This window comes from Apodemus sylvaticus, chromosome 14 (genome assembly GCF_947179515.1).
Source record: "Apodemus sylvaticus chromosome 14, mApoSyl1.1, whole genome shotgun sequence".
NCBI lineage: Eukaryota > Metazoa > Chordata > Mammalia > Rodentia > Muridae > Apodemus > Apodemus sylvaticus.
The window spans coordinates 352,841-370,855 of record NC_067485.1 but is presented as its reverse complement, the minus strand read 5'-3'; the positions used below and the strand labels follow the sequence as shown (position 1 = coordinate 370,855).

At 39.2% G+C, this 18,015-nt stretch overlaps 1 protein-coding gene across 3 annotated transcripts in view; it reads right to left on the bottom strand.

Moving 5' to 3' along the window:
* Positions 1 to 13,141: 13,141 nt before the first annotated feature.
* Positions 13,142 to 18,015, bottom strand: part of Mfsd14b (major facilitator superfamily domain containing 14B) — a 63,087-nt gene continuing 58,213 nt past the window's right edge. For 2 of the 3 annotated variants that reach the window (XM_052156900.1, XM_052156901.1), the window contains exons 10-12: positions 17,617 to 17,714; positions 15,794 to 15,936; positions 13,142 to 14,837 (exon numbers count right to left, since the gene is read on the bottom strand). In XM_052156900.1, coding sequence (XP_052012860.1) covers positions 14,589 to 14,837; positions 15,794 to 15,936; positions 17,617 to 17,714 — 490 coding nt within the window. In that variant the 3' untranslated portion in view covers positions 13,142 to 14,588. The remainder of the gene's footprint in view (positions 14,838 to 15,793; positions 15,937 to 17,616; positions 17,715 to 18,015) is intronic. The other variant, XM_052156903.1, reaches the window with a different exon arrangement.

Below are 18,015 nucleotides of genomic sequence, written 5' to 3'. Positions count from 1 at the left end.
TGAGGAGAGTGGAGTGAAGTCCCCCACAATTATTGTGTTAGGTGCAATGTGTGCTTTGAGCTTTAGTAAAGTTTCTTTTATGAATGAGGGTGCCCTTGCATTTCGAGCATAGATGTTCAGAATTGAAAGTTCTTCTTGGTGGATTTTTCCTTTGACCAGCAAGAAGTGTCCCTCGGTGTCTCTTTTGATGACTTTAGGTTGAAAGTCAATTTTATCTGATATTAGAATGGCTACTCCGGCTCGTTTCCCGAGACCATTGGCTTGTAAAATTGTCTTCCAGCCTTTTACTCTAAGGTAGTTTTTGTCTTTGACATTTAGGAGTATTTCCTGTATGCAGGAAAATGTAGGGTCCTGTTTCCTTATCCAGTCTGTTAGTCTATGTCTTTTTATTGGGGAATTGAGTCCATTGATGTTAAGAGATATTAAGGAATAGAGATTATTACTTCCTGTCATTTTTTATGTTATTTTTATATTTGAGTGATTATCTTCTTTTGGGTTTGCTGAAGGAAGGTTACTATCTTACTTTTTCCAGGGTGTAGTTTCCCTCCTTGTATTGGAGTTTTCCTCCTATTATTATTCTTTGTAGAGCTGGGTTTGTGGAAAGATATTGTGTAAATTTGGTTTTGTCATGGAATGTCTTGGTTTCTCCATCTATTGTGACTGAGAGTTTTGCTGGGTATAATAGTCTTGGCTGACATTTGTGTTCTCTTAGAGTCTGCATGAGATCTGCCCAGGATCTTCTAGCTTTCATGGTCTCTGGTGAGAAGTCTGGTGTGATTCTGATAGGTCTTCCTTTATATGTTACTTGGCCTTTTTCTCTTACTGCCTTCAATATTCTTTCTTTGTTTAGTGCATTTGGGGTTTTAATTATTATGTGGCCAGAGGTATTTCTGCTCAGATCCAGTCTGCTTGGAATTCTGTAGGCTTCTTGTATATTCATAGGTATCTCTCTCTTTAAGTTGGGAAAGTTTTCTTCCATAATTTTGTTAAAGATATTTGCTGGCCCTTTCAGTTGTAAGTCTTCACTCTCATCTATACACATAATCCTTAGGTTTGGTCTTCTCATTGTATCCTGGATTTCCTGGATGTTCTGGGATACAAGCTTTTTGCATTTTGCATTTTCTTTGACTGTTGAGTCAATGGTTTCTATGGTATCTTCGGCATCTGAAATTTTTTCTTCCATCTCTTGTATTCTGTTGTTTATATTTGCATCTATGGCCCCTGATTTCTTCTCAAGGTTTTCTATCTCCAAAGTTGTCTCCCTTTGTGATTTCTTAGTTGTTTCTACTTCTGTTTTTAGATCCAGGATGGTTTTGCTCAGTTCCATCATTTGTTTGTTTGTGTTTTCCTGTAATTCTTTAAGAGATTTTTATGTTTCCTCTTTCATGACTTCTGCCTCTTGACTCAAGTTCTCCTGCATTTCTTTATTTCTTTTTTTTTTTTTTTTTTTTTTTTTTTTTTGCGTTTCTTCTTTATTGGCTTCTATCTCTTGAACCTTATTCTCCTACATTTCTTTAAGTGATTTTTCTGTTTCCATTATACGGGTTTCTAGTTTATTCATGTTCCCCTGTATTTCTTTAAGAGATTCATTCATGTCCTTTTTGTGTTCTTCTAGCAGCATCATGATCAGTGATTTTAAATCCAAATCTTGTTTCTCTGGTGTGTTGGCATAACCAGGACTTGCTGATGTTGGAGAGTTTGGTTCAGATGCTGCCATATTGCCTAGATTTCTGTTAGTAGCGTTCCTGCGTTTGCCCTTTGCCATCTTGTTCTCTGGAGTTAGTTGGTCTTGTCCCTGGCTGGTGTTTGGGCCTCCTGAGGGACTCTGGGGCTATTACTGCAACATTATATGGCTGGGTTTCCCCTGTAGCAGATTGCTGATGTGCTGTCCTCCTCTTGGGTGCCCTTGCAGCTCTAGTGTGCTTTGCCCCAGATTGTGTCTGTGAACCAGATGGAGCCTGTTTGCACCTTCAGGGAGTGCTGATGGTGTATGCTGCCCGGACCTTTTCTGTGTGCTGATCCCTCTGCTGAGCAACCAATCTCCCAACCGGGTTGGTGCACACAAGGCTAACCTGGCTGCTCAGGCCCTGGGTCCAGGTAAAAGCCTGGGAGGCCAAGGTCCTAGCAAAGTTCCCCTCGGGCTATGCCTGTTAATTGGGTCTGTCAGGTGGCCAGGATGGCGGGCGTGTGCGCTCACGCTCCCTGAAAGTGCCGGGAGAGTCTGCTGGGCTAACAACCTCCTGGGTGGGTTGACACACAGATGGCCCACCAAGCCGCCCAGTTCTTGGGGTCAGTCCAGGGCCTGTTCGGGCCTAGACCCCCGCTTTGTTAGCCTCAGGCTATGCTTTTTTGTAGGGAGCTGCTTGCCCATTAACTGTCGTTAACAGTTAACAAGTCCTTATTTGGGTGGAGCCTGTTGAGTCTTGCACCTTCTGCGTGGATACAGCCTATCAGCAATGCCCACGTGGCTAAGCCAGATTAGCTGGCTATTAGTATTTAAGGGCTGGGCTGATTCTCTCTGGGGTCAGAAGAAGTACAGGGGAGAAGAAGTAGTACAGGGATCCTGAATAAACTGCTTGAAGAAGATCTTCCTGTGTTGTGTCATTCCTTGCCGGCGAGGGTGGTCGTGACACCTGTTAGCCGGCTTTGCCTGCTAGAGCTCTCTGGCATCCTGTAGGCAAAATGGCGGCGCACCAGCGTGGGCAAAAAAACCTCCTGACTGGGTTGGCACCCCGATGGCCCCCCGAACAGCCCAGGGCCTGGATGCAGGCCAATGCCCGTCGGGCTTAGACCCCCGCGATGTTGGCCTCGGGTTATGCTTGTGTACCTCAGTCTGTCCAATCTCTCTGGAGTCCAAAACCAAGATCTAGCCAGATTATTCTTAATGAAAATACATGCAAACGTGTCAGTTGTAAATTTATTCATGATTTGAATTTGTTTGAACTTTTAGTGAACTTTTGTAAAACAAAAAAGGGGGACAGATACTTGGGAAAAATGTTATCTATTCACCTAAGGAAGGTACCAAAAACTAGGAACAATTCGCAGAGTATTATTACATCAGAGCAGAAAGAGAGAGCAAGATTAGGAGGAAAAAGGACAGGTGAGTATTGTAAATTATAAATTAAAAGGGAACTTAGAATTTAAAAGAGCAATACACAGAATGCAGAGAGAAAGAGGGACAAAGAAGAAGCTACAGAAAGCAGAAAGAGCAGGCAGGCTTCTCCTAGCCATGGGATGGAACATGTATTTTTCTTAACAGCAAGGCAGGCTCAGTCTTACTAAAGAAGACAAAGTTTTTTCTAACAAACTTGGGTTTAATTCATTTAGTAAAAGCTTTTTCTTTCTCTATATAATAAAGATTGGAGCTCATTTTTCATCCAGAATGAGTGAATTCTTCCTTTACTGGTGCTTGGGCTTTTGCATCATATGCATATGTAAGTATGGATGTGGGTGTAAGTATGTAATTATAAGATAAGTATGTAGCTGAGCCCAACTGGCTTGTATGAAAGTATATGACTATGCATACATACATTTGTGTATGAATGTATGTGAGTTTATGCATATTTGCTTGTGTAATAGTTTTTCCTTCTGCAATGGGATGTAACTCTCTTCTGGTTCAATAAAAGTTTATTGTTCCAAACCTCTCTCCCACATGGTTTATGGGAAGGAGAGACAAAAGCCCTAGAAATTAATCCTTTATTTAATTCTCCTCTGTTAGGCTACCGGTGTTAATTGCCCAAGTCAGAGGGTTTTTAACCTCAGAAAAAGCAAGAAAGTTATTAGGATTTTGTAGAAACCACTAGCATTCTGTATGCAACATAGTTAGAGATTTTAAAGTCCAGAGACCATCAGTCTTTAAAACTATATCCAGAGACAATCAGCCTTTATTTTTTCCTTTCCTTTCTCTCTTTTTTATTGGATATTTTATTTACATTTCTTTTCTTTTTTTGAAGATTATCATGGAAAATTTTATATAGATATAATAATGGTAAGCATAAAAGTATTCCTAAGTTGATTGAAAGTGGAATTATAAACATTTTCTGATAAACTTGAAGATTTACATGGAAAATATTTCTGATAAAATTTAAGAAATATATAGAAAAACATGTTAAAATTAAAGATTATCATGGAAATTATATAGATAAAATGATAGACATAAAGATAATTCTAAGTCTATTGAAGATGGAATTATAAACATTTTCAGATAAAATTGAAGATTTACATGGAAACGCTAATAAAATTCAAGATGTATATAAAAACACGTTAAAATTGACTATTTCATGGAAAATTTTACATATAAAATTCTAGACATAAAAACTCCTTCTAAATTAATGGAAGGTGGAATTAGAAACATTTGTGATAAAATCAAAGATTTACATTGAAAACATTTCTGATAAAATAGAGGAAATATATAGAAAGACATATTAAAATTGAAGATTATCATGAAAAATAATGCAGATGAAATGGTACACATAAAAACATTACTAAATTAATTAAAAGGGGAATTACAAACATTTTCTGATAAAATTGAAGATTTACATGAGAAATATTTCATTAGTCTATGTCTTTTATTGGGGAGTTGAGTCCATTGTTAAGAGATATTAAGGAATAGTGATTGTTGTTTTCTGTTATTTTTTATCTTATTTTTATGCTTGCATGGGTATCTTCTTTTGGGATTGTTGGAAGAAAATTACTGTCTTGCTTTTTCTTGGGTGTAGCTTCCCTCCTTGTGTTGGCGTTTTCCATCAATTATCCTTTGTAGGGCTGGATTTGTGGACAGATATTGTGTAAATTTGGTTTTATCATGGAATATTGGTTTCTCCATTTATGATGATTGAATTTTGCTGGGTACAGTCGCCTCAGCTGGCATTTGTGTTCTCTTAGGGTCTGTATGACATCTGCCCAGGATCTTCTAGCTTTCATCATCTATGGTGAGAAGTCTGGTGTAATGCTGATAGGTCTGCCTTTATAAGTTACTTGCCCTTTTTCCCTTACTGATTTTAATATTCTTTCTTTGTTTAGTGCATTTAGTGTTTTTATTATTATGTGCCAGGAGGAGTTTCTGTTCTGGTCCAGTCTGTTTGGAGTTCTGAAGGCTTCTTGTATGTTCATGGCCATCTCTTTCTCTAGGTTAGGGAAGTTTTCTGATTTTGTTGAAGATGTTTACTGGCCCTTTAAGTTGGAATCTTCACTCTTGTCTGTACCTATAATCCTTAGGTTTGGTCTTCTTATTGTGTCCTGGATGTTTTGGGTTACCAGCTTTATGCATTTTGCATTTTCTTTGACTGTTGTGTCAATGTTTTCTATGGTATCTTCAGCACCTGAGGTTCTTTCTTCTATCTCTTGTATTCTGTTGTTGATGACTCCTGAATTCTTTCCAAGGTTTTCTATCTCCAGAAATGTCTCACTTTGTGATTTCTTTATTGTTTCTACGTGTACTTTTAGATCCTGGATGGTTTTGTTTAGTTCCTTCACTTGATTGTGTTTTCCTGTAATTCTTTAAGGGATTTTTGTGTTTCTTCTTTAAGGGCTTCTGCCTGTTGACCCATGATCTGCTGTATTTAAGGGATTTTTGTGTTTCCTTTTTAAGGGCTTTTACCTGTTGACCGATGTTCTCCTGTATTTCTTTAAGGGAGTTATTTAAGTCTTTCTTGAAGCCCTCTATAAGCATTATGAGAAACGATTTTAAATCCAACTCTTGCTTTTCTGGTGTGGGGGTATCCGGGACTTGCTGTGATGGGAGAACTGGGTTCTGACGCTGCCATGTGGCCTTGGTTTTTTGCCTTTTGCCATCTGGTTATCTCTGGTTTTACTTGGTATTGTTGTCTCTGGCTGGAGTTTGTTCCTCCTGTGAGTCTGTGAGCCTGTAAGCCTGTTACTCTTACTCCTCTGAGCTCAGAAACACTGCTGGGAGATCTCTGTCTCCTGGTGGGCTATGCACAGAAGGCTGTGGAGTCTCCTGGCTCCCTGGTGCAATGGCACCAGGAAGACCTCTGTCCCAGTTGCTCCACTGATCTTATGCTCTGTGTGCTCCTAGCTATTCCCCTTCAGAGAGAAGGTGGAGATCTCACCTCTGCACAGAAGTGAAAGCACTGCTGGAGATCTCTCTCCTGGTGGGCTATGCACAGAAGGTTGTGGAGTTTCCAGGCTCCCTGGTGCAAATGGCCTTTATTTACATTTCAAATGCTATCCCCTTTCCCGATTCCCCCCCCCCAAATCCCCTAACCCCTCCTCCCCCTGCTTCTATAAGGGTGTGCCACCACCCACCCACTACAACTCCCCACCCTGGCATTCCTCTACACTGGAGCATCGAGCCTTCACAGGACCAAGGGCCTCTCCTCCCATTAATGCCTGACAAGGCCATCCTCTGCTACACATCCTGCTGGAGCCATGGGTCCCTCCATGTGTTCTCCTTGGTTGGTGGTTTAGACCCTAGGGAGCTCTCGTTGGCTGATAATATTGTTGTTCTTCCTATGGGATTGCAAACCCCTTCAGCTCCTTCAGTCCTTTCTCTAACTCCTCCATTGAACTACATCCAGAGGACATCAGTCTTTAAAGCTACCTCTACATCCAATTCTGTGCCACTTCGGCTCGTTGTAGGCTGGGCAGGCTCCCAGAAGTGTAGCCCTTTTCTGCTTCATCCAGTGTACATGTGTCTGTGTGTGTGCCTGACTTTCCTTTCCTTTTTCCTTCCTTTTCCTTCCCTTCCCTTCCCTTTCCTTTTCCCTTCCTTTCCTTTCCTTTTCTGGCTCATGAAGAATTAAGGAACCCCAAGCCTCTGGCCTGGCCAGTGAGAGACCTGAGTCAAAGAGAAAAGACCCCCAAGTAACTAAATTTCTCATGTTAATACCTGCTGCAATTTGCAGGAGTTAATTGCTAGAAGCCAACAGCTTTTGGCCCCAGAATAGAGAGTTTAATTGCCAAAAGTCATCAGATTTTGGTCTCTACTGATGTCACCCTCACTGCGTTCCTCAGATACCTGAATCCCAAGCTGGACCTCAGCACCTTTCCTTCCCAACTAGATTTAGATCATGGTGTTTCATCACAGCAGTAGTAACACTAACTAAGACACAGGTCCTACTAGATAATAGACTCACCACTCTAGGGCAACTAAATATACATTGCTATATTTATGAGACATTGCTGGGGCATTACTACTATATATGAACTTCTAAGTAGTAGGCCCTATTGGGCACTCTACACTCAGGGAACTACCTATACTACTAGATGTTAGGATATTTTAGATACTCATCTACCATTACTGAAGCCCCACATACACTGATTTCTAGCAGTGTGGTATTGGGCAGGATCTGATATCTAACAGTATATGTGATGTAGCATTATAAAAGTACCCAGCATGGACTGAAAGATAGCAGTATACACTGGGTGGCAACAGAGAACATGTCTACTGGGGCTTCATAATGTCATTAAGGAAAAGGGGAGGAATCCAGTACAATCTAATTTCTAGCAGTGTATGAGGGCGGGGGAGATCCTGGTCAGTTGTTCAGTGGGTTCTGTATGTGGGACAAGAAGAAGTGTTCGCCAGCTGGTCCTGATATTTTTCAGTTAGTATTGGGTAGAGAGTGGAAATTCAGCAGGACTGTCTTGGGTGGTACTAAGGACCCCAGTGTTTGGGACAACCACAAAATTGCAGTGTTACCTAGAAGTATTTAGAGTGAGGGTAGAGGAAACAGTCTAGACAAATCTTCCCCAGTATGTAGTGCTATGAGGGTATCTAGAAGGGTTTGAAATCCAGGAGTCTATGAAGGACAGTGGTGATGGTGATGGTGACGGGTGTGTGTGTGTGTGTGTGTGTGTGTGTGTGTGTGTGTGTGTTCCAGTAAAGCCTGTTTCTATGGGATGGAGGAGGGTCGAGGTGAACCAGATATTTAAATGTATTAGGGCTGAAGGGCAGTGTCCAACAAGATAGGGATTCCTATAGCTTTTGGGGTGAGGTCACGGTGGGATGTGATTTTATTGTATATGGGTATGTATGGGTATGAAAGTATTCAGCAGGAACTGATAATATTGGGCAGCAGTAACGATTGTGGTTAGCATGTCCTGTTTAGAACTTTATAAAGGATGGGAGCAAGGTCTCCATTTGGTTCTGATACACAGTGCTTTATGTGTTGCTGTAGCCAGGAGTGATCATGTCCAGCAGAATATACACAGAATATCTGTGTGCTATTGAGTATAACTTGATACAGTATATGTGAGAGGCTGCAAATGGACTGTCCAGCAGGATCTGGTATGTAGCATTATGTTGGTTGGTAGTGTTGAAAACGATGTCTAACAAGTGTATATGCCCAGAAGTTTATGTAGGGTCATAAAGCTTAGGGGTTAGGAGAGTACATCCAGTAAGATCTGATACATTAAAATGTGGGTGACAGTTGTGCTGCCTTCCAGGCCTGATAAGACCTGTTATCTTGCAATATATTTGAGAGCATTGGTGGCTGGGTGTCTGCAGTGTTTAGCCTAATACCTAGCAATGTATGTGAGTTGGCAGCAGGGTTGGAGAAACATAGCAAAGCCTGATGTATATATGGGACTGACCTATTGCCACGGTCCAGTTAGACCTGATACTTAGGATTCAGATGTGGGGCACCTAGGAGCAGTGTGCAGCATGTCCTGAAATCTAGCAGTCTATGTCAGGCTGTGATAGGAATGGAACTGCATAACCAAAGCAGCCTGAGACTAGCACTTCATTTGGAGATAGGAAAGGTTTTAGCAATATATATGGGTTAGGACAAGGGATGTTAAGTAGGGCCTGATAACTACCAGTACTGTATGTGATCATCAGTGTGAGGAGGATATCTAGAAAGGCCTGAAATCTAGTAGTTCATGTGGGGTAGAGGGATAGTAGGACATACTTAGTAGTGTTTAAGGGAAAGCAACAAGGAAGGTATCCAGAAGAGCATGATTCTTAGCACTTTATGTGAAGAAAGGGGAGAGGTCTAATATAATGATTCTCAACCTTCCTAATGAGACCCTTTAATACAGTTTCTCTAAAAGTGTAAGTTGGGTGGTTGTTGTCTGAAACTCTAAGTGTATGGCTGGAAGATTCTGATTGAAAGTCCACCAAGGCTGGATTTCTAGAAGTATATGTATATGATGGCTGGTCAGATACAATCAGGGCCTAATTCCTAACAGTATGTGTGGTTCTAATTGAAGTCTAGCAAGGCTTGATACCTAAGAGTATATAGAAAGGCTGCTGTGTGGTAGGGAGTGACATGGCCTAATCCTTAGGAGTGTGAGTTGGGTGGTGGTAACCCAGCCAATAAGGTGTTAGGTATTAGGCCAATCTAGACACTTCCTCCTGCCACCAAGATAACCTACCTGTCACTTTCACATATAAACTTCCACAACATTAAGCCCTGATGGACATCCCAACTCTTTTGCCATTTCACACATACCATTAGCTATCAGGACTTGCTTGAACCCCACTTCATCCCCCTGCATACCCTGCCCCTTAGCAGTATAGTAAAGCAGTGCCTGTTTGTTGACATCCAGCAAGGCCTGATATGTAGCAATGTATGATGTTTGGCAGAAATAGTGAGATATCCTGTAGAGTATGTTATATATAGCATTGTATGTGAGTTACTACATACATAGTTATTACCTAGTTGGGCCTGATACCCAAACATGAGATGGTGACAGGAAGGTATCTGGCATGGACTTTAAATTATCAGTGTATGTTGGTCAACAACAGGTGAAGTATGGCTATCATGACCTGATACTTAACACTTTATGTGGACAGATGGAGTCTATTCAGCTGATACCCAGGAATATGTAAAGTGATGGTAGGGGTGGGGGTACCCAGCAGGACCTGATACAAAGCATTCTCTTTTTTTTAATTTTTTTTATTATTGAATATATTCTTCATTTACATTTCAAAGGTTATACCCCTTCCTGGTTTTCCCCCTCCCTGAAAACTCCCAACCCATCCTCCCACACCCTGCCTCCAAGAATATGCTCCTCCACCCAGCCCACTCCCATGATTCTCACTCGATTTCACTACACTGGGACCTCTATTGAGCCTTCACAGGACCAAGGACCTCTCCTCCGACTGATGCCCGAAAAGGCATTCCTCTGTCACTCTTTTGGCTGGAACCATGTGTACCTTGTTTGATCGCTGGGAGTCCTGGGGCATCTGGTTGGCCGACATCGTCATCCTTCCAATTGGGCTGCAACCCTCTCCCTCTAGTCTTCCCTCCAACTCCTCCACTGTGAACCCCGCACTCAGTCCAATGGTTGGATACTAGTATTCGCCTCTGTATCTGTAAGGCTCTGGCAGGGCCCCTCCAAAAGACAACCATAACAGGTTCCTTTCGGTACATACTTCTTGTCATCCATAGTAGTTTTGGGGTTTTGTGACTGTTTATAGGATGAATCTCCAGGTAGGACAGTCTCTGGGTAGCCTTTCCTTCAGTCTCTGCTCCACACTTTGTCTCCATAGTTGTTCCTGTGAATATTTTGTTCCCTTCCTCAGAGGAACCAAAGCACCCCCTTTGGTTTTCCTTTTTCTTGAGTTTCCTATGGTCTGTGAGTTGTAACATGTTTATTTTGAGCTTTTGGTAAGTGGGCTAATATCCACTTATCAGTCAGTGCATACCATGTGTGTTCTTTTGTGATTGGGTTACCTTACTTAGGATGATACTTTCTAGTTCCATCCATTTGCCTAAGAATTTCATGAATTCATTGTTTTTAATAGCTGAATAGTACTCTATTGTGTATATATACCACAATTTCCGTATCCATTCTTCTGTTGAAGGACATCTGGGTTTTTTCCAGCTTCTGGCTATAAAAAAGGCTGCTATGAACATAGTGGAGCATGTGTCCTTATTACGTTTTGGAGCATCTTCTGGGTATATGCCCAGGAGTGGTATAGCTAGGTCCTCGGGTAGTACTATGGATACAAATCATTCTTTGTGGGATTTTGGTGTAGAGAGGAGCAGCATCTAGCAGTGCAGGTGATGAGTTGTGGAGAATGTTCCACAAACTGATTAATAACAGAGTATGCTTAGCAGCAATGGGGGTGAGGTTGTCTAAGTCTGATACTTAGTACTTTATGTGGAACAGTATGTATTGGGAGGGGTCCTTTTGGACTTTAAACAGTACTTGTACATGGGGCTCAGAGGGTTACTGGGTATCAAGCAGAGCCTGATTCCTAGCAGTATATTTGAGCTGTAATGGTAGAGTGATGGCCAAGAGGACCTTATAGTGTATGTGATGATATGGCAGGTAGGTTCAGAAGGGTCTGAACCTAGTGTATGTGAGTTTGCCAAAGGACAGTGTCCAGCAAGAACCTGAACTATCAGAATATTTCAGTTGAGGTATGTGTTAGTTTGTCCAATAGGGTCTGATATCCAAAGTGTATGTGGTTCAGCTACAGGGGTGAGTTGCCCAGTTAAGGCTTAATTACACATTCATATGGGATGTCAAAAGAAGAACAAACACACAGAATGAAAATCAGCACTGTATATGAAGCAGTGATAGAGGAAGGTGTGTCCAGAACATACAACTTCTAGGTCTCAGCCCTTGCAGGACACATCCCACTCCACATAAACTTAAGGTATCAACCTCTGCTAGACACCATTTTTTGGGGAACCTAAAGGTTTCTAGGTATCAGGTTCTGTTGTCCTCTGTGCATACCCCAAATATATTGCTAGCTAAAAGGAGCCCTGATGGACTCCTGCTGCCCAAACACAGCAGATAATCCCATTATATTGAAGATACTAGTCCCATGAGATGACCACCAAAAACAGCAGCAGCAGAGAAGTGGAACTAACTAGAGCTAAGAAGACAAGTTGAGTGTGCTGCAGAGGTGAAATGACACAAGCCCCTTGGAGAAGCCCAGAAGACCATGGGAGAATCTCGGACATTGTGTTATTTATGTATTTGGAGTTTGGTTTTTGTTTGATTTGATTGTGACTGTGCCCTGGTTCTTCCCTCTTGAAGTAAGCATTTTTGATTTTACAGAAGCCCACAGTTGAGAGTTTTTGAGTTTTAAAAGACTGGATTTTAAGAAATTGGGTGTTTTACAGACTGAACTTTTAATGTGTTAAAATTTGTAAAGTTTAAAAGTTACTTATATTTTTAATGTGAAATCTTGGGGATGAATGAGAAAGGAAAGGTGATTTAATGTTAATAGAAATGCGTCTTTATGTAAGTTTGACGAGAGGCCAATTGTGTTAGGTGGTTTTGTGTCAACTTGACACAGGCTAAAGTCATCTGAGAGGAAGGAAACTCAACTGAGATCTCCATAAGATGGAGCTATAGGCAAGCCTGTAGTGTGCTTTCTCTTGATTAGTGATTGATAGGGGAGGACCAAACCCATTGTAGTTGGTGTCATCTCTGGGCTGGTATTCCTGGGTTCTGTAAGGAAGCAAGCTGAGCAAAGCCATGAGAAGCTAGTAAGTAGCACCCTGCCATGGCTTCTGCATCAAATCCTACCTCTAGGTTCCTGCCCTGTTTGGATTACTGTCCTGACTTTAATAAAAAACAGTGATATAGAACTGTAAGCCAAATAAGCCCTTTCTTCCCCAACTTGCTTTTCGGTCATGGTGTCTTATTGTAAGTTATCCAGCAGGGTCTGGCAGTAACAGTATATCTGTTATAATGGCCTTGGGTAAAAGTCTCAGAAGGCCTTAACATATAGAAGTTTATATATGGGTTGCAGGGTGTCTAGCAAGCCATAATAAATGGATATAGTGCAACAGTAGGAGTGTCTGAGTATAGATTTGTGCAAATGAGTACAGCCAGAAGGTATCACACATTTCCTGAAGCTGGAGTTGCAGTGGTTGTGAGCCTCCCAATGTAAATGCTGGACAATGAGAATTGAACTCTTTCCTCATCAAGAGCAGCAAGTATTTTTTCCAGATTCAGTTTTTTTGTTTGGTTGTTTGGTTGGTTTTTTGTACCATCTAGCTATTAGGAACAAGAAAAAATATTTCTACACCCATAGCAGCATTGTTCAAGTTTCTATTAATATGACGTATGTTTGATAGGTAATTTTCAAGAAACTTATCATTTTTTAAAACCATGTTTTTAATTAGTTGAAGGATTATTACCTAGCTGTGTTGATTGCCACCCCCCCAAAAGCATCCAAATGAGCAATGACATAAATTGTTTTTAAGCCATATAAGTATCCATTGAAAATTTATTATGCATTAGGAAGCTTAACCTAAAAACCAACAGCATAGTAAAAAGATATGTTTTATCTGTTCATGGAAGAACAGGCTTCAAAATATATTTTCCTTTAAATGTATTCAGTCAATACATGATCCCTTATAAAAGTTGTATATATTTTTCTGTCAATACCTTCATTATTTATAAATACAAGATTTACACAGCACCCCCGTCAAAAAATTAAAATCCTTACAAATATCTACATGTTTTCATTCCTATAAAACTTTCAAAGGAGTACTTTGTTGAAGATAGACCCAAGTTAATAGTCCATTTACTGTGCAGCAAAATATAAAATCTGTAGTTTTCTTTTTCCATAAAACATCTCAAAAATTAGCAATACACTTATCATGAAACTAAGCTTCACTAACCCTCATATTTTAGAAAGGAATTTGATGTGCACATTCCTATGGGATTCAGAAAAACATACCAAAATACAGATTAGTCAAAAACAAACACATTCTACATTAACAGTTAAGGCAGGAGTAAGGTAAGGGAAACAGAAGTAGGACAAGGAGATATGGGGAAGAGCATACAGTAACATATAAGCATGAACTTAGAAATAAACTCCATTGAGATCTGTTACTCTCCCCCCTTTCAGAAATATTTAAAATTTTAAAACAAAATAATAAACAAAAAAACTTTTCTTGAAGTATACTGATTTCTTTGTTGTCACTAGAAAGCTTCATGGTTGGTTGTTTTGCCTTGAGATAGGATCCTAGTATGTAGCCAAGGATAACCTCAATCAGGACACAAAGTCCAAGAATCTGAGCTGCTTGTTCAACATAATTTGAATTTTCTAAGAAAGATTTCCTTTATCTGATAAAAGTGATCATAGATCAATATTAATAATGTTCGTTTTCAAGAAGCTTAAGAAGTAGAGAAAATAAATGGAAAGCAAAACTAGGTTTTCATCCAACCTCTGGACAAAGTCAGTCCTTGATACCAAGTGACTCTTATCATCTCATCAACATTTACAAACTAAGAGGGAATGATTCACAGAAAGATAATGAAAGAAGGCAGTTAACACTATTGTCCCATCTTATATCAAAAAGGACATAGAAAAATTTCTTTCACTCTTATTCTAGTTACTAAAGGGAAAGACCATCTTTCCTATCACAGACATGATTTTTCTATTAAAGTTTTAAAGTCTAGATTCTAAATAACCTTGAAGACTTTTCAATCTTTCTTAGAATATATAAAAAGAAAAAAAGAATGGGAGTAAAAGAACAGAGAGAGACAGAAGAGTAAAGGGCAGGGGCATGGGAAGAGTAACTTATTAAACTTGGCCCAAAGGATGCTGCTAGCATCATCGCCTCTCCAGCACCATGAAGTCTCCACATGGTGCAGCTTCCTCTATGGCTCTCAGAGATGGTGTCTGCAGAATCTCCATTACTACTGGGTTATAGCTCAGTGCACTGATTTCCAGGCTCTTCAAAGGAAAGCTCCCAGATGTTGCTATCTTGCAGTAATGGCTCAATGTCCTCATCACTGCCCTGTTCAGGGGGCGTGCTTAGGCTGCCACTGATGCTGTTGTTATGTTTTTGAACTCCATTGGTTTTACGGTATTCAGGGATGAATAAGGCAACCAAAAAAGACATAAGAACTATACATGCTCCAAATAAAAATGGTGGGCCTGGGATGAAAGCTCCCTGACAGATAAAAAAACAAATGAAGAAGAAGTTTAGTTAAGGTTTTTTGTTTTGTTTTAAGGCAGAGTCTTGTACTATTTAGAGTGGCTTTAACATCACAAACCTTCTGCCAGTATTCTCCCCAAATGCTAGGATTAGAAGCATGCATTCCCATACCCAGCATGGTTAGGCTCTTTTCTTAAACTCTAAACTAATTTTGAATGAACTTTTTAAAAAGCCACTATATAGTTAATGGTTTTCTCATAAGCCTGTATATTTCATTAACCAAGACAAATTCTAATACAGTTTACTGTTTAGAAAATAATACAGAGTAACTAATCATTGCTTTCTTTTTATACCATTTCTAATTAATAGAACCTAACCAATAATGTCCATAAACAACAATTTTCTTTCTGTAATCTCTTCTTATGACCTCAGATCATGCATTTCTACATATTAACATTAATAACTTCATGCTTATACAGAACTCTATTAAATGTTTCTATGTTTTTCTTTTTAAAAATGAAAACTTAGGCATTCACTCATACTTATGCAACCAAGAATGACCCACCATGAACTTAAGACTTAAGATATCTGGCCTTTACCTTCTGAATGTTAGAATTATAAGCATGCACCATCTCACTTTTGAGTTTTATACATTTTAGGCATGCACTTACCAACTGAGCTACATTCCAAGTCCCTTTAGTTAAATTTTTAGGTAACTTCTTTTTAGACTGAATTTAGTCAGATAATAGCATACTATTCATAGTGAGTATATAGATGAAAAAAAATATAAAGTACAGATACATATTTTCCATATAAGACCATAAATGCCTGTTATGAATTCTTTATGATTCCAATGAACACAGACCTTGCTACTGTTAGAAATAATGATAATAAACAAATAGAAATGTAAAGCTACAAGATTATGTGATAATCAAACAGAACCATTATTATAATACAGATCACCAAATTACCTGTAGGGGATCATCATTAGAATTCAATTTTGGGCCCAACTCACTCAGTTCAACATGGAACATGTAGAATATGAAGCCATATAGTGCTGGCCCTAGGCCATTGCACAGCCCTCGTATTCCAGTTACGATCCCCTGGGCAACCCCTAAACCACAACAATGAGAGGGAAATCAGTCTTCTTAAAAAAGTGCTTCAACCTACAAAGCTTATCTAGCACACTCTATCATATTATGACACACATATCTGACTGGACCAAGTAATCATAGCTTAGGCTAATTACCTTATGGAATCTATTACAGTCATTAGGTTTCTTCATGATATTTTCATTCATTACTCAAGTTTTTTTGGGGGATATACTATATCTACTGAATAGGTTTACAAGGAGAAAAAAATAAAGTCAATTTTTGAAATTCTTTTGGACTAGATCTACCATTTAGTAGAAAATAATAAAATACAAAATTATCATTTCTTTTATGGGGTAATTTCATTTTTTCTATAGATTAAGACTTCCTTGTCCCATTTAATTGTTCATGTACACTAAAAATAGGACCTTTCCTCAGACAGTTTTGAATACAGACAGGCTCTCCTGCCCTCGGGTTGTCATCTGCAACCTTCCAGCTCATGCAGACCTCCACTCAAAAATTGTGGAAGCACCGATTTCAAGGTATCTCTACTTTCTAATATAAGCAAAACATTAATATGAATATGGATGAATATGAAATGGATATTTCTGTAAGTCAAATACAGTCAAGTTTAATAGTATTCATACCCAGCTGAGTTACTGCAGTTAATGATGATTATACAAAGGTGTATACAATGTATCTATCACAAGGGTGATACATAAAGGGTGTCACTTAAAGTCCATAAATCTAAGAATGGATACATATAACAACAAATTCATTATGTGGAAAAGTAGGTGTAATGATAATGAATAAACTATCTGATAAATTTTAATTTTTGTAGAAAAATTTAAAAGCCCTCTTAAGAGTTTAAAAATTCCCTTTTAGGGGCAGAGGTGTAGCCTAGTACTATATTCTAGGCACTGAGTTTGATACTGGCATGAAACAAAATCAAGCCACTGTTTATATATGTTATTTTATACATATACAATATACACACACGCACATATAACATTTTATAAGTCCTCTAAAATTCTCCATTTTCCTGTAACACAAATGAATCTTACAATGAATATTTACAATGAAGTAAAAAAATGAAATAAAATCTCCTACTTCCTGACTACAGTAAGGTGGGCTATTAGAAGATGGAGAAAAGGGGGTTAATTTTGGCATCAGAATTTGCTAAAAAAGGAAACAGAGGAAGAAGAAATAAAGTCTATTTTCTGCACAGCAGTTCTAACTTATTTCATCTCGCCTTATAGCCAATTAGTAACAACCAAACAGATTTTTCTTCATCCTTTCAAAGATCTATTTCTTAAATTAAGCTTCTAAGACTCTGAATCATCTCAATTTAACTTTAGTGGATATTCCATTACCAATTTGCTATTAATAGGAATCTGCTGAAATAAGATTATAAACTGGTTAATCCTGATGGCAATATAGAATCAGACCTGAGAATAGAAATCGATCTTTGCTATTTCTAACTCTACTAATATAATAACCTAACTGGCTGACTCTAGATTGCTAAAGTGTGAGTGTAAGCAAGGAAGAAATCAGAACTTTTATATTGACAAAATAAGCAGGTATACTCCAATGACAGGGGCCACTGTTGTCAATTGCTATTGTTGTGGAGAATGCAGGATTTCATATTTCAGGGCAAAGAGGTTCCAGCTGGAGGCACAAAATGCAAGGAATACAAATCTCACCTTGCTGATCTGACTCTGCATTCCGAGAGATGAGGGCACTGACTGCTGGGAATGTAATGCTGGACATGGCAGCCACAGTTCCTGCTGCCCACATCATCCTGCAAAGATTAAGGGAAGCTTCAGTCAGGCTTTAAGATGCTTTTAGTCAATATGGTCAGTGTTAATAGTACAAATGCCTTGTAGTTTCTTCATTTCCATTATATTTATTTTTCCCTCTTTAAAGATGGATTTCTTGGATAAGGCATGGCTTTCTCGGTAATCCTAGTAATCTCAGCATCCAAAGGTTCAGGTAGAAGTAGCCTGAGTTCAAGGCCAATCTAGGCTACAATTTAAGTCTCTGTATGAAAGAATCCATACTATTAAAACTGATTACAGGTTACCCCACTGCCAATTTCAAGA